General features: G+C 38.4%; 2 protein-coding genes across 9 annotated transcripts in view; one reads left to right on the top strand and one right to left on the bottom strand.

The window, feature by feature from the left end:
• The window catches only part of LOC124616754 (protein shifted), a 57,566-nt gene extending 35,775 nt beyond the window's left edge, over nt 1–21,791 (top strand). For all 4 annotated transcript variants that reach the window (XM_047145133.1, XM_047145130.1, XM_047145131.1 and 1 more), the window contains exons 7-8: nt 19,233–19,328; nt 21,476–21,791. In XM_047145133.1, coding sequence (XP_047001089.1) covers nt 19,233–19,328; nt 21,476–21,645 — 266 coding nt within the window. In that variant the 3' untranslated portion in view covers nt 21,646–21,791. The remainder of the gene's footprint in view (nt 1–19,232; nt 19,329–21,475) is intronic.
• Nucleotides 1–22,736, bottom strand: part of LOC124616755 (5-demethoxyubiquinone hydroxylase, mitochondrial) — a 61,047-nt gene that overhangs the window by 5,757 nt on the left and 32,554 nt on the right. For all 5 annotated transcript variants that reach the window (XM_047145135.1, XM_047145138.1, XM_047145134.1 and 2 more), the window contains exons 2-3: nt 9,054–9,216; nt 5,554–5,703 (exon numbers count right to left, since the gene is read on the bottom strand). In XM_047145135.1, coding sequence (XP_047001091.1) covers nt 5,554–5,703; nt 9,054–9,216 — 313 coding nt within the window. The remainder of the gene's footprint in view (nt 1–5,553; nt 5,704–9,053; nt 9,217–22,736) is intronic.

Genomic DNA, 22,736 nt, shown 5'->3' with positions numbered 1-22,736 from the left:
CCGACAGACCGATCTGGTACGGATCCCACACTGATGAGCAATACTCAAGTATAGGTCGAACGAGTGTTTTGTAAGCCACCTCCTTTGTTGATGGACTACATTTTCTAAGCACTCTCCCAATGAATCTCAACCTGGTACCCGCCTTACCAACAATTAATTTTATATGATCATTCCACTTCAAATCGTTCCGCACGCATACTCCCAGATATTTTACAGAAGTAACTGCTACCAGTGTTTGTTCCGCTATCATATAATCATACAATAAAGGATCCTTCTTTCTATGTATTCGCAATACGTTACATTTGTCTATGTTAAGGGTCAGTTGCCACTCCCTGCACCAAGTGCCTATCCGCTGCAGATCTTCCTGCATTTCGCTACAATTTTCTAATGCTGCAACTTCTCTGTATACTACAGCATCATCCGCGAAAAGCCGCATGGAACTTCCGACACTATCTACTAAGTCATTTATATATATTGTGAAAAGCAATGGTCCCATAACACTCCCCTGTGGCACGCCAGAGGTTACTTTAACGTCTGTAGACGTCTCTCCATTGATAACAACAGGCTGTGTTCTGTTTGCTAAAAACTCTTCAATCCAGCCACACAGCTGGTCTGATATTCCGTAGGCTCTTACTTTGTTTATCAGGCGACAGTGCGGAACTGTATCGAACGCCTTCCGGAAGTCAAGAAAAATAGCATCTACCTGGGAGCCTGTATCTAATATTTTCTGGGTCTCATGAACAAATAAGGTGAGTTGGGTCTCACACGATCGCTGTTTCCGGAATCCATGTTGATTCCTACATAGTAGATTCTGGGTTTCCAGAAATGACATGGTACGCGAGCAAAAAACATGTTCTAAAATTCTACAAGAGATCGACGTAAGAGATATAGGTCTATAGTTTTGCGCATCTGCTCGACGACCCTTCTTGAAGACTGGGACTATCTGTGCTCTTTTCCAATCATTTGGAACCCTCCGTTCCTCTAGAGACTTGCGGTACACGGCTGTTAGAAGGGGGGCAAGTTCTTTCGCGTACTCTGTGTAGAATCGAATTGGTATCCCGTCAGGTCCAGTGGACTTTCCTCTATTGAGTGATTCCAGTTGCTTTTCTATTCCTTGGACACTTATTTCGATGTCAGCCATTTTTTCGTTTGTGTGAGGATTTAGAGAAGGAACTGCAGTGCGGTCTTCCTCTGTGAAACAGCTTTGGAAAAAGGTGTTTAGTATTTCAGCTTTACGCGTGTCATCCTCTGTTTCAATGCCATCATCATCCCGTAGTGTCTGGATATGCTGTTTCGAGCCACTTACTGATTTAACGTAAGACCAGAACTTCCTAGGATTTTCTGTCAAGTCGGTACATAGAATTTCACTTTCGAATTCAATGAACGCTTCACGCATAGCCCTCCTTACGCTAACTTTGACATCGTTTAGCTTCTGTTTGTCTGAGAGGTTTTGGCTGCGTTTAAACTTGGAGTGGAGCTCTCTTTGCTTTCGCAGTAGTTTCCTAACTTTGTTGTTGTACCACGGTGGGTTTTTCCCGTCCCTCACAGTTTTACTCAGCACGTACCTGTCTAGAACGCATTTTACGATTGCCTTGAACTTTTTCCATAAACACTCAACATTGTCAGTGTCGGAACAGAAATTTTCGTTTTGATCTGTTAGGTAGTCTGAAATCTGCCTTCTATTACTCTTGCTAAACAGATAAACCTTCCTCCCTTTTTTTATATTCCTATTAACTTCCATATTCAGGGATGCTGCAACGGCCTTATGATCACTGATTCCCTGTTCTGTACATACAGAGTCGAAAAGTTCGGGTCTGTTTGTTATCAGTAGGTCCAAGATGTTATCTCCACGAGTCGGTTCTCTGTTTAATTGCTCGAGGTAATTTTTGGATAGTGCACTCAGTACAATGTCACTCGATGCTCTGTCCCTACCACCCGTCCTAAACATCTGAGTTTACCAGTCTATATCTGGTAAATTGAAATCTCCACCTAAGACTATAACATGCTGAGAAAATTTATGTGAAATGTATTCCAAATTTTCTCTCAGTTGTTCTGCCACTAATGCTGCTGAGTCGTTCTTTGTATCTGGTGTCAAATGCCTTCCTAGTTTGACCTATGTGTCTTTCATCACATGTATTAAATTTCAGTTGTTATATTCCTGCTTTCTGATGTAGACCAGTTTTTCTCTTGTTTTTGGAAAGTACTTTTGAAATGAATTGTTGGTTTGGTGGGCTATTTTTATGCTTTAAAAAAGTGGTGGATATTTTGTGGTTGTATGTCATTGTGTACCATTTTTGTTTTCTGTTTGTTTCTCACTTTCCTGCTCTTGTGTTTTATATGTTGTTTGTGTGAGTGGCTGTCCACGTGTTGGTAATAGCTGAGTGTTTGCTCATTTTTGTTGCTTGATTTTATTGTTCAGCTTTGTCACTAAGTTTTCTTTGTATCTATTATTTGTGGCTATTTGGGCTCTGATATTCTTTTCGTTTTGCTAGTTGTCTGTGTCTAATGGTATTGTTTAGTCTGTGGGGCATGTATCTAAGTGCTGCCTGCTTTTGACAGTTTTGGTGCTATGATATCTGCTTCATGATTGTACCTGTTGTTGTCAGTTTTTGGTAAATGAGTACTGATTGTTCTGAATGTTTATGATAATGACCAAGAAATTTAACTGCCTATTTTGGCCTATTTCTATTGTAAAAGCTATATTATTTTGAATGGAATTTATATCTGTATATAACTGGTCAATTTTAATGCTTCATTGTGTATGTGTGTGTGTGTGTGTGTGTGTCTGTGTGTGTGTGTGTGTGTGTTTGGAGCTTATGTTAACATGTTATCACTCAGTGAGGAGCAACCCTATAAAATAACACCCATGACTCACTCCCACCTCACTCACAATGACCACATGCTCACTGTTTCACACATCTTCAGACAATGGAGAAAGGGTGAACGGTAGTATACATGGGATTAAAATTCAAGCAAAACAAAAGAGGAGCTAAAAGAGAGTTGCAAGGAAATGTGACTGGTTGTGAGGGGGGGGGGGGGGAGGGGGAATGTGGTTGAGCCAGTCACCCTGTTACCACGTTAAAAACATCTCCCTAAAATTTTCAAAAACTTGTTGGACAAAGCACAACACCTTAAAACTCTCACTACATTCGTTTGACTGTTACTCAAAAGCGAAGGCAGATCTGTCGGTGAATCTGCCACTGCCCACCTTTTGAAAAAAACACAGACTGACTGAAATGTAATACATATGATGGAAGATACATAGCTCAAAATAGGAAGACAAGTGACACCAGATACAAGGAACATGTGTGAGCCTGGAAGTACAAGACAAATTGTTTGACTTTTGCAGAACACTTACATTAAAACCGACGTAAAATCACCTCCAGAGATACAAACATGAAAATCATAAGGATAAACTACAGCAAAAAACACCGCCTCACCTTACAAGAAAACTACCATATTCAGAAAATCATAACAGATCATAAATGATCAGACAAACCACACACCCTTTAACGTAACTGACCACTTAATACAACATTAAATATATAGCTATGGCCAGACACCATTCACCACTATCCTCTCATCTCAGTCTCTTTCCTATATTAACTGTCCCACCATCACCACAAAAAAAAAAGAAAAAAATCAAACTGCTTCTCTCAAGCCTCCCCACACTCTCATCTCTGTTGATCATACAACTAATTTAGACTAGTTCACACTCACCGACCCATACTCACTAAAAACCATACACACACACACATTATATATTATTAAAAAATGTTTAAAAAAATCACAGGTTGCCAATGCTCACAACCTACACGAGAAACGAAAGAACATAAACACTGTGCTGATTGTGAACACACATGACTGTAGATCTATCTCCAAAAGTGGGGTGCAGTGCAAAAACCACCAATGTAGGTAAGAGAAAGTGCAAAAATTCAACAAACTATCAAGTGTGTATGTACAACAAAGTTTCTTTCACCTTCAAATTCCACTAACAAAGAAGAAAAAGACAGCAGTTTGCAGAATAAGTGAACAAGAGGCAGAAACACCATAAGTAAATTGCACACCAACTTTATAAAGAAATACTGTTTTTAATTTTAACAAACATTCTGGCATACACTGCAGAGACAAGACATGGGATACCTCCTAATACCGTGTTGGACCTCCTGTCGCCCGGCGTAGTGCAGTAACACAATGTGATATGGACTCAACAAGTTGTTGGAAGTTCCCTGCAGAAATATTGATCCATGCTGCCTCTGAGTTGCCTGTACAGAACTTTGTGCATGCATGAACTGACCTCTTGATTGTGTGCCATAAATGTTTGATGAAATTCGTGTCAGGCAATCTGGGTGGCCACTCAAATTGTTCAGAATGTTTCTCAAACCAGTCACTAACAACTGTGGTCCAATGACAAGACACATTGTCGTCCATAAAAATTCCATCATTGTTTGGGTACATGTTGTCCACAAATGGCTACAAATGGGTCTTCAAGTAGCTGAACATAACCATTTCCAGTCAATGATTGGTTCAGTTGGACCAGAGGACCCAATCCATTCCTTGTAAACACAGCCCACACCATTATGCAGCCACCATCAGCTTGCAAGTGCCTTGTTGACAACTTGGGTCCACGGATTCATGGAGTCTGCGCCACTCTCAAACCCTACAATAAGCTCTTACTGGTTGAAATTGGGCACATCTGACCAGGCCACAATTTTCCAGTCATCTGGGGTTCAACCACAATGGTCTCGTGGTCACGAGCCCAGTAGAGGTGCTGTAGGCAATGTCGTGCTGTTACCAGAGGCACTCATGTCGGTCACCCATTAACACCAAGTTTCACTGCACTGTCCTAACAGATATGTTCATCGTACACTCCACATTGATCTCTGTGATTATGTCATGCAGTGTTGCTTGTTTGTTAGCACTGACAGCTCTACACAAATGCTACTGCTCTCAGTTGTTAAGTCAAGGCCATTGGCCACTGTGTTGTCTGTGGTGAGGCGTAATGCCCGAAATTTGTTATTCTTGGCACACTCATGACACTGTGGAACTCGGAATACTGAATTCCCTAACAATTTCTGAAATAGTGTGCCCCTGCATCTAGCTCCAGCAACCATTCCACATTCAAAGTCTGATGATAATCATGTCAGAAACCTTTTCACATGAATCACCTGAGTAAAAATGACAGCTTTCCCAATGCATTGATTTTTTTATACCTTGTGTACATGATACTACCACCATTTGTATATGTGCATATCACTATCCCATGACTTTCCTCACCTCAGTGTGCCTATCCATATTTCAAGAATGGCAAAAGAACATGCCCAAGTGAAACATGTCTGATGTAAATTTCTCTTTAGTTAATTTCAGTAAGCTTAAGAAAGAGAAACTCAAACAAACATAATATAGCAGTCTAATTGTAAATATTAACATACAGCTATAAAACAATTTTTGTTACATTTAACATGTTAATTCACCTGTCACAGAATTCAGTGTTTTCATAGATATGATATTTCAATATTATAACAATTATAATCACATAAACATCAGACTAACCTGCACCAAGTGCAAATCCTGCAATATTCCACAGTGGCAACATGACAGTCGGTCTTGCACGGTGTTTACGAATTAAATCTTCAAATTTGGCCAGGTGAGCCTTTTCTTGATCCCACATGTGTTGAATTGTTGCACCGACAGGGCTGTTTCCTGTAAACAGGTTAGGTATTGTGTGTTCTATAATTTTTGCTATTGAGCATCAGCTGAATCTTTTTCTGTAAGCAGTGTCTTGCACAGCAAGAATTATTGTTGTATAGTTGACAGGGCAAAATCCAACAGTTATCTTGAGCTAAGGGTGTGACACAGCCTTTATATACCACCGTAGATTCTATTCTGGTGCAAGCTAGTAAAAATTAAATACACTGGCAGAGATAGTGCGAAGTAAATAAGCATACAGATATAAAAACAAAATGATGTGGAATAGTTCAGTCAACCAGAAGAAGAAAAGCAAGAGAATGAAGTTTCTGTCTTGTGAAGTAAGTGTGCTGCCAAATGGAAGAGTATGCCAAAGACTGAGGTTCATGGCGTCAGAAATCGTTGGTCAATATATTAAAAAACTAAAAACCTGCCTCGATTGCGAAAAAAGCACCTAGTGTTAAGTGTTAACCCAGGTTTCAGCGTAGATAACTACCACCTTCTTCTGAACAACAATAAAACCTGAAAGTGCCTAAGAAGACCTTTGTCAATGATTAAATGAACACCATAGCTATACATTTATAAACGAAAAAGAAAAGGAAAACACAAACAGTACATATGTACAAAGTCAAAACCACTACTTAACTTACTGGTGTACGCTCCACCTCACACCGGCCTATGTTTGATGGGCCATGACCCGCAAACTGCAGCTACAAACGGTCGCTCACTTACAAGCCTGACCCGCTATGTATGCACATGCACAAGACAAGGGAAGTTACTTGAATGCGCATGCGCATACAAATACGAGAAAGTTTTACATGGGTTGGGGCACATGGAAATGTGGTAACAGCATGCTGTGGAACATACCAATATATTGTTTAATTGGACAGGTAAAAAATGTACTCACCAAGCGACGGCAGAACACACATATGAAAGATCTTTTGGAGCCAGTGACTCCTCCTTCAGGCAGAAGGGTTGAAGGGGAAGCAAGGAAAAGGACTGGAGAGATCTAGGAAAAGGGGCAGATTTTGGGAAAGTCACCAAGAACCATTAGTCAGGGGAGACTTACCGTACAGGATAAGAAGGAAAGACTGATTGTTGGGGACTGCATCGGACGAGATTTGAAAACATGAGAGCTTAAAGGTGGAAGACAGGGTAATATGCAAGACAGAGATTACTACTAAAACATTGTGCACGAGTTAATACGAGTGAGAAGCTAAGTGCATTATACGTAATGGAGGTGGGAGGGGGCGGTGAAAAATAGACGGGAAAGACAATTAAAGATGTAGAAAACTAAAACAGAGTGAAGCAAAGAGTAGTTACAGTGAAGAAAAGCTGGGACAGAAGAAATTAACGTAAATTAAGGCCGGGTGGGTGGTGAAAACCACTACATGTTGTAGTGCTAACCTGTGGAGTTCTGAGAAAATGGTGTCTGGGGGGGAGAATCCAGAGCATACTCTGCAATAGGAATATGCAAGTTGCCAGTATATACCCTCTGCCTATGCCCATTCATCCTCAATGATAATTTGGGGGTAGTCATGATGATGTAGAAGGCTGAACAGTGTTTACATAGTAGCTGGTTTTCGTTGTTATATACGAATATATTGGACACTTAATAAATAAGTAAGTGTTTGTGCTGAAACAAATCAAATCAATTAGCATTTGATACTAGCAGGTACAGGGACTTTTCATCCACCCTGTACATACCTACTTCAAAAGCCACTGTGTGGTGCATAGTGGAGGGTATATGGTACAACTACTAGTCCTTCCCTTTCCTGTTCCACCTGCAAATGGAGCAAGGGAAAAAACAACTGTCTAAATTTTGTCTGTACAAGTTCTAATTTCTGTTATATTGTCTCCATAGCCCCTACACGAAATGTACATTGGCCAAATTAGAATCATTCTGCAGTCAGCTGCAAATGCCTGTTCTCGAAATTTTCTCAATAGTAATCATCTTCCCTCCAGAGATTCCTATTCGAGTTCGTGAAGCATCTCTGTAACACTTGCATGTTGACCGAATCTATGGGTAACAAATGTAGCAGCAGTCTTCTGAATTGCTTCAATTACTTCCTTTAATTTGGCCTGGTGGGGATCCCAAAATGTCAAGAGGTACTTAAGAATGGGTTGCACGAATGTTCTACACAGTATTTTCTTTTTAGATGAGCTATACTTTATTAAATTCTCCCAATAAACTGAAATCACCCACTTGCCTTCCCTGCTTTATGTGATTGTTTCATTTCATGTCACTTTTTAGCATTACTTCTAGATATTTAATCAATCAAAGTGTGTGTGTGTGTGTGTGTGTGTGTGTGTGTGTGTGTGTGTGTGTGTAGCACACCACTAATAATGTATTCAAATATTACATCATTTTTTTACATACTCAACTGCATTAACTTACATTTTCTTAAATGTAGAGCAAGCTGCCATTCATCGCATAAAACAGAGACTCTGTCTAGGTCATTTGGCATTGTCCTACAGTCATTTGATGACAACACTTCCCATATGTTACAATGTCATTAACAGTTCCAGACTGCGGCTCAGGTTATCTGCAGAAAGAAAGAAAGAAAGAAAGAAAGAAAGAAAGAGAGAGAGAGAGAGAGAGAGAGAGAGACTGTCCTATCACACTTTCCTGGGGGCAATCCTGATATTATCCTTGACTCTGATGAACGCCCACCATTCTATTACTTAACAAGTCTTCAACCCATTCACATACACGGGAACCTATTCCATATGCTTGGAACTTTATTAATAGTCTGCAATGGGGTGCTGTGTTAAATGCTTTCTCGAAATTTAGGGATATGGAATGTGCCTGTTGTCCTTCATCCTTGCTTCAAGTGCAATTCGTGTGAGAAAAGTGCCAGCTGAGCTTCACACAAGTGAAGCTTTCTAAGTCTGTACTTATTTTTGGACAGCAACTTTCCTGCCACAAAAAAGTTTGTTGTATTTGAAATTAGAATATGGCAGCAAATTAATGTCAAAGATAATGATCAGTAGTTTTGCAGGTTCCGTCTTTTATCCTTCTTCTGATATAAAAATAAAGTTTTATATCTTCAGATGTCACAATATACTGAGACAGATAAATAATTTCTGAAGTGAAAAGTAATAAAAATTCTTAGGCCATAACATAGATCAACATATTGGTGTCACTGTAAACATCAAAATATTAGTGACAGTCTAAACGCACATTGTGTTTAATGTTGTATAGATAATTTGTGTTATGTTCTGTTTTCTCTGTTACATGTCAATATTTTCATAAAAAAATTAGAATCTATATGATATCATTTCCACCATGAAATACTAAGATTGTATTTTGACAAATATTATATATCTTATCTGGTAATGTATAATATGTTAGAACTTCTCACCTAAAACAGCCATTTGTCCAGCATAAATTCGATCAGCACCAAGTTCACCAGCATGGTCGACACGTAATATTCGATCAACTGTGGAATCTGCTTTAGTTGAAATCAATCTTCGTGCAGGAAAGGCACAAAGAAATGAAGCTCGAGGTATCAGTGCAGTCTGCATCTGTAGAAACAGCATAATAATAATAATAGTAATAACTACTACAGAAATCTGTAATTATTGATACATGTTCAATTACCCGAAAGTTTCTAAATGCCATGTAACATATACCGTACTGTTAAAAGGAAGTCACGCTTGATCAATGTCCACGTCACGTTCCATTTTTAACCAGACATAACATCTGAGAAAGGAAGGGAATAATAATAATCATCTCTCAGTACTTTCTATGAGGCAGTTTAAAGTAATAAATGACATTTTTGATACAAGTGCTTTAGTTCCGCATGAAGAGTACCCAAGTTCCTGAACAACTAGAACTTTTGTCTCTGAGGTAGCCTGTACATGTTTCAAAAGTATTTTCTTAATATCTACTCATACAGTGAGCTCGCCACCTCATATGTATTTTCTTAATATCTATTCAGGCAATATAATTGTCACCCGTTCGCACCACACAAATAGTCTCACAACAAAGTGTGACTACATAATGATATAACTGATAAAGGCTGGTGCATGTTCTTTTGTCCTGTTAACCAATGACGTTGTGAACCAATGGTGTATGCAATATGGCAGTGGGTGGTATACAGCACATGTGCAAGAACCAGTTTCTTTTTCCAGAGAGCTGTCAAAATCATAAAACTGCAAAAATTAGAAACTGTGTGAAAGTCATGTTATGTTGTACATATTCTTTGTTTACATCAATCAGTTAACTCAGGCAGACTAAATGTAGGGTACATGATCCACATTACCAAGAGAAAAGCCTTAAAAGAGCAATGTTAATGTCTGGAGTTTGAGACAACAACCTAGACCACTGAATCCTTAGAGAGTGTGAAACTTAATGGGAAAACAATGTAAGGAGGATTAAGTTTTAATGTCTTTTCACTGAAAACATAATTAAAGATAGACATAGGAAGGAAATAATGGATCCTTTTCCATGAAAGCATTCCAGTATTTGCCTTAAATGATTTAGGAAAACCACAGAAAACATAAATGTGGATCACCCACTCCTCCCAAGTACATGTCCAGTGTGCTAACTACTTGGCAAAATAGGCTATTATTGATAAGGTTAAAGGAATGTCAAATTCAGGCAACTACTCCATTTTTTTCCTTAATGCTATTTGCAAGCCATCATCAGTGATGATGTAGTTTTGTTGTGCTGTTCTCACATTCCCACATTTGTCTTCATTTTCACATGGATAATTTAGCATTTTTAGTCCATCTGTAATTATGTTTTGCATACAATTACTTGTACCTACTACCACGGGTGAGACCTCTAATGCACACTTACGTGGTGGCGCTCGATTCGGGGGTAAGCCGATTCGAATCCTGGTGGTAAAAATAATTTTCTGACAGTGTTTGTCCAGCAGTGGGAAGAGAGGTGATGGCATAAAGTTCCTGATGATCAAACTGTGTGCCAGTGTCCTGGTTTAAATACCAAAACTCTCTGCAGGGTCTCATGAACTGAGGGCATGTGATGCTGTTGATGGCAATCCGTCCATCGGTTGGGGATGTTAAGTTTGGTGGCCCCCCTTGGTGCTAATCGTAAGGGAATAGGCTATGTGCAGGCACTGGGTTTCACTTTCTACAGTCTCTCATCATCATCATCATCATCAAACAGCACAAACATTACACTACACACACTACATACATACACAAAATACATACATGAAGTATTACAAATAGTGTGTAATGGAGCATGCTGAACATAAACAATCAACAAAGATGATTTATTTTTTACACTGTATATGGATAATAACGGGTAAAGAAACAACAGATCTCTTGAGGAAACAGGTACAGGCATGGGAATGTCAGAACAACAAAGATGCTTTGCTCCATCAAAGAAGAATTCATTTCATAATAGAGGAAGAAAATACAGCAATGATCTGCATCAGAATGTAGCAGGTGAAAAATTACTGAACATAAATCACAGAAATAATTTGTCACAGTTAATTTGTATGGGGCTGACTGCAATGTGGAGCACCCAGGCTTGATTCCCAGTATTGCCAGGAATTAATCCTTCGTGGGAGGACTGGTAAAGGGTGCACTCAGCCTCGTGAGGCCAACTGAGGAGCTACTCGATCAATTGTTAATGGTTCCTATGTCAAGAAAATAGATGACTGGATGAGCAGTGTGCTGACCAACACGCCCCTTCATGCCGCATCCAGTGGTGTCACTGACAGAAAATGAAACAGCAGTCGGTCACATCTGATTGGCCCATCTAGAGGCAGAATGAGGGACTTAACTGCTACTTTTTTGATTGCATGCAGGGTGGCCAAAATAAAACTGGACCAGAAAATGTTCATATGTCTGATACAAAATAAGTTATCTTAGCTATTGAAGTTTCCAACACTTTGGAAAGAGTAAAATAAAAATTATGATGGGAGACTGGAATAGCTTAGTGGGGAAAGGAAAACAGAAGGACATAGTTGAAGAATCTGGACTAGGGAAAAAAATGAGAGAGAAAAACTAAAAGTCTGCTATGATAGCTTTGATTTCTGGATTATAAACACCACTATCAAGGGCTGTATGCATTAGCTGCTCTTAGTAATAGTGAAGATAGCAGATGATTATTTTATGACCAACCCAATATTCAAAAACAGTGTCAATATGGCGAAAGCATTTCCTGGAACAGATGCCGATGCAGATCAGAACTTTCTAGTGGCAGATGTTTGCAAAAAAAGCTGAAGAGTATTAGAAGAAGAAACCGGGGTGTCGTCAAATGGAACCATGAAGGATGTAAGGCCACTGTTCAAAATACTGAAGAAAAACTTTTAAATTCAGCAGAATGTGCCAGTGTACCAGAAGAATGGATTACAATGAAAAATACTATTCCGGAAGCCTTAGAAGAAGTTACTGGAAAAGTAAAGATGAGAGGGAATGGATTACACCCAGTATGTTAGATATAGTGGATGATCATAGGAAAAGGAAGATTTGACATTATGTGGAAGGAAGGAAAAATAATATAGAAAGCAGACTAAAGAAATAAGACAATTAATTGATCAAGCTGGAAAGGAATGGGTGAAAAGTAACTGTGACGAGATTTAAGAACTGGAAAGGCAGGATGATGTAAAAGCAATGTGCAGTGCAGTACAGTATATCCTCTCTTCTCGTTATCCGCCAGGCCTCAACCTCCGCTAATTTCAAGTTGCTGCCGCTCATACCTCACCTGTGTTTCAACAACATCTTTGCCTCTTTACTTCCGCCTCGACTGACATCTCTGCCCAAACTCTTTGTCTTTACAAATGTCTGCTTGTGTCCGTGTATGTGTGGATGGATATGTGTGTGTGTGCGCGAGTGTATACCTGTCCTTTTTTCCCCCTAAGGTAAGTCTTTCTGCTTCCGGGATTGGAATGACTCCTTACCCTCTCCCTTAAAACCCACATCCTTTCGTCTTTCCCTTTCCTTCCCTCTTTCCTGACGAAGCAGCCATTGGTTGCGAAAGCTTGAATTTTGTGTGTATGTTTGTGTTTGTTTGTGTGTCTATCGACCTGCCAGCGCTTTTGTTTGATAAGTCTCATCATCTTTGTTTTTAGATATATTTTTCCTACATGGAATGTTGCCTTCTATTATATTCATGCAACTAAATACTTAGGGATTAAAATTATATCTAACTTAAATTGGAATGATCACATAGATAATGCCGTGGGTAAAAAAAAAAAACCCAAAGACTGTGGTTTATTGGCAAAACACTTAGAAAATGCAACAGGTCTACTAAAGAGACTATTTAACACCACACTTGTCCGCCAGAGCATTCAGCTGATACTTGTGCAGAGATGGATACACCAAAGAAGAAGGCTGCTCTTTACAGAAGAGCCTGGAAATGACTGCCATAGAAATCAATCCAGAAAAATCTTGCTGTTTAGATTACCTTGTCATAAAACAATGAAAACACTTTTGGGCCAGTTCTATTGTACCCACCCTGTAGTTCAAAGACTGTTTCGGACAAACTTTCACTAATGGAGCATATTTGAAGAAGTAAAGGTAACTGCCAACAGTTTGTGATGCCAGCTGGAGTGACTACAAGGATGAGAGGTGAGTTGGAGGGAAGAGAGGCTGGCAACTATGAGAGGGAGGCAACAATGCCATGGGATAGAAACGTGGGACAGGCAAGCCCATGTTAATCTAAGCAGTGGAAGTTGCATGTGGCACACAATGAAGTATAAGAGTTTGGAAAAGCAGATACAACAGAGGAAGAAGGAAACTACAGAGAGAGCATGGTAGGTGTTGATTAATGAGTGAAGTGGGAGCTATGAGACAGGTGGAAATGGGCGGCCATTTGGATTGAGGGATAGAAGTATGTATTGGAAGGACATATCCCACACTCACATCCGCCCCTGTTGGCATTTTGCCTCGCACTCATCCACTTCATCACAGCTGGAGGGTAGATCACCTATGCCACATTCCTACATCTCTCTCCTAGCTGACGGTCTCCCTTCTCTCCTCCCCTCTCCAGCACTCCAACACTTGAGCTTGGCCAAGCTGCAGTGCTGGGACAGTGTAGCACTGTTGTAAAAAATATTAGGTTCACTTGGTTTTCTTATAACTGAATGAATATGACAAGTTCACAGTGTGTTAATAAAATGTAATAAAAGTTATCAACAATAAAGAAAAAATTTCCAGACCTAAGATACAGTGAATTTTGATAAGAAACATGAAACTGAGTAGCAATATTGCCTCTAAACAAAACAAGGTAGCATCTTCGTTATGAATGATGCACAGCTCTTTGAGGTTCACAAAGAGCTAAAGTGGTAATATTTAGGTTGGCCACAACTTTCTTCAGAAATTCACATCATCTGCTATGGCTCCAAACAAGTAGCAAATGATTCCTACTCCATATTGTACATGCAAAGATCATATAGCATCAACATTGATGTATCGTCCCCATATTACTGAGCTCAATTTTATACAGGATCATGCTGCAATCACCTCAATAGGATAAAATACAATTCCAGTTTGCAAAGCATCCTAAACTGTTAACCAGTGGACCTTATATAAATTAACTCTCTGTAAATAGACTGCTTTCATGAAGGCTCTGTAAACCATATTTCCAAACTTAAATAATTCAGTTTTAACCACAATATCTGGATGTAGTTAGCTCTAAATAGAGAACCTGTGTAAATACGTTTGGCTGCCCTTGTAACTCTACAAGGCAGTCTTCAATGATGAGAACTTGGTAGGCAGACCATCAAAGAATGAAAATTTTACTCCAGCTATATTTGTCAGATTTTCAGTCTACCACTTGTATGACATGAGAAAATGATCAAATGTTTATTGCTAGTTCTTTTGTTTTTTTTATTCGCTAATACACTTTATAAGGACACAGTTGTTCTGTAGCTCTTAGATAGATACGATTGGATCTTGTACCCAAAAAGGTACAGGAATTCTTAACTGTCAACTACCACATCAGGGGCAGCAAGTATGCAATTAACTTTCCCTATTTTGTTTCAAATTTTCAGATCTTCGCAAAACTTTTTGTGCCAATGTGTAATATTATCTTTTTTCTTTTAAAGTGGCACAACTAAAAAGAAAAGAACGGCTGACATGGTAATACATATTTTAGTCTCTTGACTGTAATGTCCTGTATAGACATGATGAGATCCAATAGTTTACTGTTATGATTACAGTAGACTTCACATACGCTGATACCAATTAACAGAAAAATCATACTCATTCAACAGATATAGTTAAACATGTAGTGTGTCTCAGGTAATGTGTACACCCATAATATTTTATAAATGGTTCTAGATGCCAACAACTGATAGTACACAAGAGCTTACTGTATGAGTAACATTTGCAAGTGTTCTATTTACTCAAGAATTTAATCAACTGCAATTTGTTGATCAGAATAATACATTTTAACAATATTCAGTAAATCTAGAAAAGAAAAGTGTAGCAATACAATCATGTTAAACTTTTCAGAGAATTGGTGGAATGAGATAAATTTGAAGACAAAATCTGCCTGCTGGCAGTTTCACTTTAGTATTCACTTCAGCCTTGTGTATCAAAACAGAAGAGGACTGTGCAGCAGACTCTGATCTAAAATTTAGTACATTTCTAAAATATTTTTTTTTTTTTTTTTTTTGTGAAATATTGAACTGCAAAACTAAGGTCTTTTCAAGAATTATTAAATTTTACAAAATTGGTATATAGTTTCATGATATCTGTAGATAAACTCAATTGAATTGTAACACTAAGCTCTTTTCAAGAGCTACTAAAAGTTGCAGTGTTTCTTATAAAGCAGTATGACAAATAGTAACATACTGTAAATAGGACTCAGTATTTACAGGTGTGGGAAATATTTTCTATTAAAAAAATGCCATTGTATTCCAGTAAATATTAAGCTACTAGTAGCTAATAAACAGCAGCTATATAGCAAAACTAAAGAGATAGCAGCATATGTTTTCGAAGTAGTAGCCTTCCTAGTAATTTACTAGACTAAATCTAGATGTCATAAATGTGAATAGCACTAAGCAGTATAGTGATACTTTATCGTTCTTCTTAGGTCTTCAGTCATCAGGTTTGTTATCAGAGCTCGCCATGCATTTCTGTCTTTGGCCTTCCTCATGAGGGTGGTGCAGCTGGTATCCTCCATGATCTAGTCAAGGTATTCTAGTTTTGGTCAGCCTCTTGTGTTCTTCCTTTCTAATGTCCCTTCAAAAATACTTTTAAGATACCATCAAACTTCACCAATTGGCCAACCCAAGTGTCTCTTGTGTCAGATAGGCTTCAAGAGACATGGCTTCTCTTCCTCCAGTCTGTAGAGTGCCTCTTCTTTTGATATCTTGCCTATCAAAAGAAATCTTGAGCATTCTGCAGTAACACCACATCTTCAAGGCTATTATTTTTTAATTCTCAGAATATCCGTGTTTCACATCCATACAGCAGGACAGTCCAAACAAACATCTTTATGTGGTCCTCCCTGAGTTTATTCTTAATGCTGTATAAAGATTAAGTTTCTATGATTTCACTGTCTTTTGTTAATGTATACCTACACAATGCGATTAAAAAAAAAATCTGCAGCTATATCTAAAAGAGACAGACTTCTGATAAAGTGTTGTAAACAATTGGCAGCCAAGCACAGCTCATTCAGTGTACTGTGTGGTGTGTGTTAAGGCTCAAACCTTCAGAAGAAAAGAGATAAAATTGGGCCATTCCAACCCACAACCTCCCTTGTAAAAAAATGTATCAAAAAGCATTTAACAGTGACTCCAGAAAACACACATATTGTCTCCTCCAAAAGCATGGAAATGAGGTCTGTGAGATTTTTCTTGTCCGAGATGTCTTTTGTAATGTATAGGAAATTTATCCCCAATACAATTTGATTGAGTAAAAATACTTTGCTCATAATTTTCCTTGCTTACCACAGCAGTAACAACCTCTATCTTACTTCCCTTCTAAGTTTTGTCATTTCTACCTTTTGAATTGTGTTTTATCCTCATCTGCAGTACCACACGTTTTAGAAAAATTGACCAGGTACGAGTAGGACTCGCACATTAAAGGTTCCATAAAAACTTAAATTATGTATATAGACATTTTATCCATTCCGGGAATTTAGGATCTTGAAGATTTTTTTTCTCGTTATCAACATTGATACTGGCAACATATCAGTCCCAGGGAGTCCAAACATTTTAAAAATGTTGTAACTTCAAGTTTGAAGTCAGATAACAAATGACAATTTTTTTCATGTGATATAATTACAAATTAACAATTTTCTGATTCCCCCCTTGAAACGTTTATTCTTGCCAAATTTCATGATGCTGTGTCAAGGTGAAGTACCTTATAGGTTTTAATGAGTGAGTTAGCAAGTATAAAAATACGAGGGGGGTACCCAAAAAAAAGAAGAAAAAAAAAGAAATAACTTTTCTGTGGGTGAAGCTTGTGTAGAACACTTTTCTGCCGCAAAACGTGTGTAGCACAACTCATTGCCAGTTCAGTAATGCCTATGTTGTTGACCTGGCTTGTTCTCTTCATCTGCAGTGATTGTTTTTGCTAGCGCTGTTTTTTTGTTGTTTCATTTTTTACTATGGCAAGTTTAAGTGAACTACATGCAGCTGTGAAATTTTGTTTTGTACTCAGAAAAAATTGTCCTGAAACTGTTTGAATGTTGAAAAGAGCTTACCAAGATGACGCTATGGGAAAAACTCAAGTGTACGAGTGGTTCGCTCAATTTAAAAATTGCAGCATGTCAATCGATGACAAACCTCATTCTGGACGTCCATCAACTGCCCTAATCAATGAAAATATTGAAAAAATTCGAAAACTTTTGCTGACAGAATGTTGACAGACAATTGATCAACTGTCGGAGACTAGTTCGTTGGAAAAGACCCAATTTGTGGCAGACAGGAAACTGGTTATTCCACCATGACCACCCACCTGCACACACAACCATCACTGTTAGACAGTTTTTGGCTAAAAATGGCATGATTGCACTGCCCATGCACCTTACTCACCTGACATAGCTTTGTGTGACTTTTTCTTATTTCCACTCATGAAAAGGGGCATGAAAGGACACTGATTTGACAACATTGAATTAGTCCAGAGGGGGGGAAAAAAGAGGGGTGTTAGCCATTTCTAAAGTTGACTACAAAACGTTTTTCGAACAGTGGAAGCACTGGTGGGACAAGTGTATTAGTTGTAATGGAGAGTATTTTGAAAGAGATAAGGCGGTTTTGTAAACAGTGTTTGAAAATATATAGCTTTTAAAAAATATTTCAGTTCCATTTTGGGACCCCCCTCGTATGTGACATAAATAATGAATCTTTTGATTGCATTGACTTAGAAGCTAACATTTATTATGCCCCTAAGACACCACAGATATTAGTATGTGACATAAATTTTAACTTGAGGCATCTACCTGTTCCAAAGAAAAAGAAGTTTTAACGGGTGACTGGGCAGCTGGATAATTAACAAAAAAAAAAAAAAATTCTGAATCTGCCTCCATGGCCGAGGTTGCTAACATGTGCTTGCGCTGTGGCGCTTGACCTAGTGGTAAGGTATATCAAATCCTAGTGGGGGAAAAATGTTCACTGCCAGTGTTTGGTCAGCAAGAGGAGGAGAGGTGGTGGTGGCGGCATAAAGTTCCTGATCATCAGACTTCACTCAGTGTACTGGCTTAAATACCATACCTCTCCACAGCATATCAAGAAGTGAGGGCATATGAACATCATAACCATCATACAACACACACACACACACACACACACACACACACACACACAAAAATACATACATGTAGTATTACAAATATTGTAGGAGCATGTTGTAAATAAATAAACAAACAACAAATTTTTTCATGTGATACAATAACAAATTCACGGTTTCCAGATTTTTTTCCTTTACTTGTACAGTGAAATCTTTCTTATTGCCAAATTTCATGATTGTAGAGCAACAGGAAGTAACTCTGTAGGTTCTGTTGAGTGAGTTTGTGTGTGTCAAAAAATGTGACATAAATGGCTATATTGTTTGATTGCATTGATTTAGAAGCTAATGTTTATTATACTGTCAAGGGACCGTAGATTTTAGCGCTTCACATAAATTTCAACTCGATACTTGTACCCATTCCTGAGAAAATAGGGGCCTAACAGGTAGCTGGACGGACAGACACATGGACAACAAAGTGCTCATGTGCGGGTTGTGTTTCTTACCGATTGAGGTAGAGAACCCTATAAATGACACATAGAAAAGCCTTTTCAGTATTCTGCACAGAAGTTTCTTTCTAAAATATATTGTCAGTATTTTTGTCTATATGTGTTGCTTCTTAATTAGAAGTCATATGAGTTTATGGTTAAAGTAGAAAGTCGAAGGACTTGAGCTGAAATATTAATATAATATTAATATATAATAATATATATATAATACTATTAATATAATATTAAAATAATTTTAACAGAATGCTATTACATTCTTATATATAAATTTGAGATTCAAGGATTGGAATTCTACATTGTCTGTGATTATAATGTTACAAACAGCCTGTAATAAGTATCTGTTGCTAATGACTGTGTTGCAATTGTAATTGTTTTCAGGTATTTGTGCCGAAAAGTGCCTCAATGGTGGAAAATGCATACAGAAGGACACCTGTGATTGCCCCAAGGGTTTCTATGGCTTGCGTTGTGAATTCTGTAAGAAAGATTATTCCTGTTTATTTTACCAGCATTTAGTCTAGGAGGTGGGATAATTTTGTTGTGTGTGTATATACACTGTTACCAGTCACCGTGACTGGTAACAGTGAACTTCTTGTTTCATTTAATGTCAATAACAGTCACGGTAAAGCCTAACCTAAAAATGTTCGCATTTAAAGTTAGAGTGATGTACTTAACGTTTTTAATTGGATATCTGGAGTCAGCTTAAGGAGGCAGGACTTACCAATCTATGCCAGTACAGTGGAGTGTTCACTTTTTTGTACAGTCTGTTTAGTTTTTGTATTCACAGATTGTGCAGTGTTTAATTCAAGATATTGGAAACCACACCATTACCAATTTGTAAGGTGATGTGATTCTGGGGTGAAGGGATTAGTAGCTTAAATAAAAGCCCTTTGAGGCAACATTCAAACACACCAAGGATGTTAGAAAGGTTGTGGCAGAGACTTGGATGTGTGTGCTATGCATGCCATAAGGTTGGTGGCCAGTGCACAGAGCAGCCATTTTGAGCTAAGAAATGGCATGCTATCTCAGATTCAGAACGATGTTACAGTTTACCCCTGTACAAAAAAGTTTTGTAACATGTGAATGTTTATGTAACTAATAAATGAAAAAAAATTGCACTTTGCAATGCTGACACATCTGTTTAAGATTATATGTCATTAATTGAAAATATAGCATTCCAATTCAGTAATTATAAAATCTGTAGAATATTGATTTCATAGCCATGCAACTCGGACTTGGCACAGTGCTACAGATTAGAACCAAAATTCAACACAAAAGTAGAACTGAAAAAAGCTCTCTTCACACATTACAGAAAGACTTTCAGCACAGTCAGAATATAGTGACAGATTTTGTTTTCCGGTCACTATAGTGCAGAGTTTGGACACTATAAAATGGCAGTTGGCTGCAAATGTAAATTAACTAAAACTACGACCGCCTGTGGAAGTGAGGCACAGTGCAAGGCAACAAGCCCTCTCCCCCCCCCCCCCCCCCAAACCACCGACCCCCACTGAGCAGCCAGACGGTGTGCTTGCTTGCGCACACGTGCATGTGTGTCTTTCTTTTCTTTTCTGAAGAATGCTATGGCCAAAAACTAAATGTGTAACATTCTTTTCATTATGCCTGCCTGCAACTCTACATGTCACCCTTACAGTGAGTAACAATCTATCCTTTTCATAATATTTTTGATATTCCAAAATGGATTTTCCATTGTTTCAAAATGATATTTGGGATGAATAAGGATTGAACCGTAGACATTTGTATTTGTTGTGCAACTCCTAGCCACACCTGTATCTGGCGGTGCATTTCAGATGGCTACTGCTGCCAATTTTATCATTTGATACAAACATTAAACCAAATTCACCTTTCACTGTTTTAATACAGATTTTCTCTCATTGCCCCTCCTTTCCCCCACCCACACCTACCCCTACCCCTTTATTTGAAAGAATATCTCTATAGGTTTTTGTAATAATGAATTATTCATCTTTGTTTTGAAGTTTGTGATATTGGGCATAATTATTGAACAAAATCTCCCATTATCATTGGGTGTATAAAAACATGTTTTACAGTGAATCAGTGTTCGTTGCCTGCAAACTAAAAGTAGGTTACCATTAACTGTGCATGTGTTCCCATGGAAGTTCAATTCTAGTCCAAATAAAATGTTCTTGATGTGTTGAAAAATGCTGAGGAGTTGAAACCATTTGCATGGTATTGTAATCCCTCCACGAATCTAGTACTTGTACACAATTTGTAACTTAAATGTACATTGCTGAGAACATAAGAAATAACTATCTTATGATAGTCTTCTTGCCTGTGTCTTGTTCAATATATATTAGATCTGACCACATAAAAGATGCCAAGAACTGCACATTCCATGGAATTTGTTTCAACTTTCTGCCCTAGAATTATAGTGCAGTTTAGAGTTTACAAAATGGCCACAAAAAATTGAGACATATTTTCTTATTGTGTAATTAAAGTTTTAGCAGAGGTTTGTGTTTCCCTATCTTAGAAAGCTGACAGTATATAGCAACTAAGCTCTAAATATACAAAACTGAAGAAAAATTGGCATGGTTGTTTTACTAATATGTTTCACAAAAATTCTTGAAGTTCCATTGTGTACATTGCAGCAAAGTGTATCATCCCGTGCCTGAATGGTGGACGCTGTCGTGGGGTGAACAAATGTCGATGTCCTCCAGACTTCCGGGGTGAACACTGTGAGGTCGGACGCCGCTCTTCATCCGGTGGCTCACACAGTCGAGAAGAAAGAAGGAAAAGACGATTACGTGGAACACTTTAAACACCACCAAATGACTAAATACTTCAACTGTTTGTTAAAATTTGTATCCATGCGCTGTTAATAATCTTCTTGAACAATTGCCAAACATGTAACGATAAAGGACATTCTGCAACCATTGCTTTTTCCAGTAAATATGTTTGATATTATCCATCAGTCTCATTAAAATTTAATAGAGAACTATAAAACCTGCACCTTATTTACACACTGACTCCCAAAAGGCACCTAGTTGCCACAACAGAGCCTCACACTTGATGCCATGTGCCTGATCTGATACTGTGTCCGCCCCAGTAGCTGAGTGGTCAGCGTGACGGATTGCCGTCCTCTGGGCCCGGGTTCGATTCCCGGCTGGGTCGGAGATTTTCTCCGCTCAGGGACTGGGTGTTGTGTTGTGTTCATCATCGTTTCATCCCCATCCGGCGTGCAGGTCGCCCAATGTGGCGCCGAATGTAATAAGACCTGCGATATGGCGGCCGGACCTGCCCCGCGAGGGGCCTCCCGGCCAATGACGCCAAACGCTCATTTCCATCTGATACTGTGCGTGCGGCAGTCAATGTATTAAGGAGTAATATACACATTTGTAGTCACCCTTCCCCATTTCTCCTGCACTACCAAAAAAATTAATTACATGAGAGCACATTGTATGTGAAATTACAAATGATATGTGTGTTTGAGTAGTATGCTACAGAAAGGATTATGCCATATTTTTATAAACTCCAATTCACCAGTAGAGGTTTGTCAATGAAATTAAAGACATGGATGTTGATGAGAGTACATAAATGATCTTTTCAACTAACAACCAAGTTTGCTGACCAGTGTAAGAGTGTGATTCAAAAAGTAACAGCACACAATTTTTTTGCAAAGCACATATTTCACTTACAAATACAAACAAGATATCATTTTTCAACATAACTACTCTCCTTTTTGATACACTTCTCACACCATTGCACAACTTTTCTATTCCACTCGAATAAAAGGTTTTCGATTGTGCCTGCAACAAAGAGTGCACCACTTCATCATTACTTTCTAATCATTGTCCTATGAGAGCATCCTTCAGGGGTCCAAACATGTGTAATCTGAAGTAGCAAAATCAG

Source organism: Schistocerca americana, chromosome 5 (genome assembly GCF_021461395.2).
Source record: "Schistocerca americana isolate TAMUIC-IGC-003095 chromosome 5, iqSchAmer2.1, whole genome shotgun sequence".
NCBI lineage: Eukaryota > Metazoa > Arthropoda > Insecta > Orthoptera > Acrididae > Schistocerca > Schistocerca americana.
Note: the sequence above shows the minus strand (reverse complement) of the source record. Positions and strands in the feature narration are given on the sequence as shown.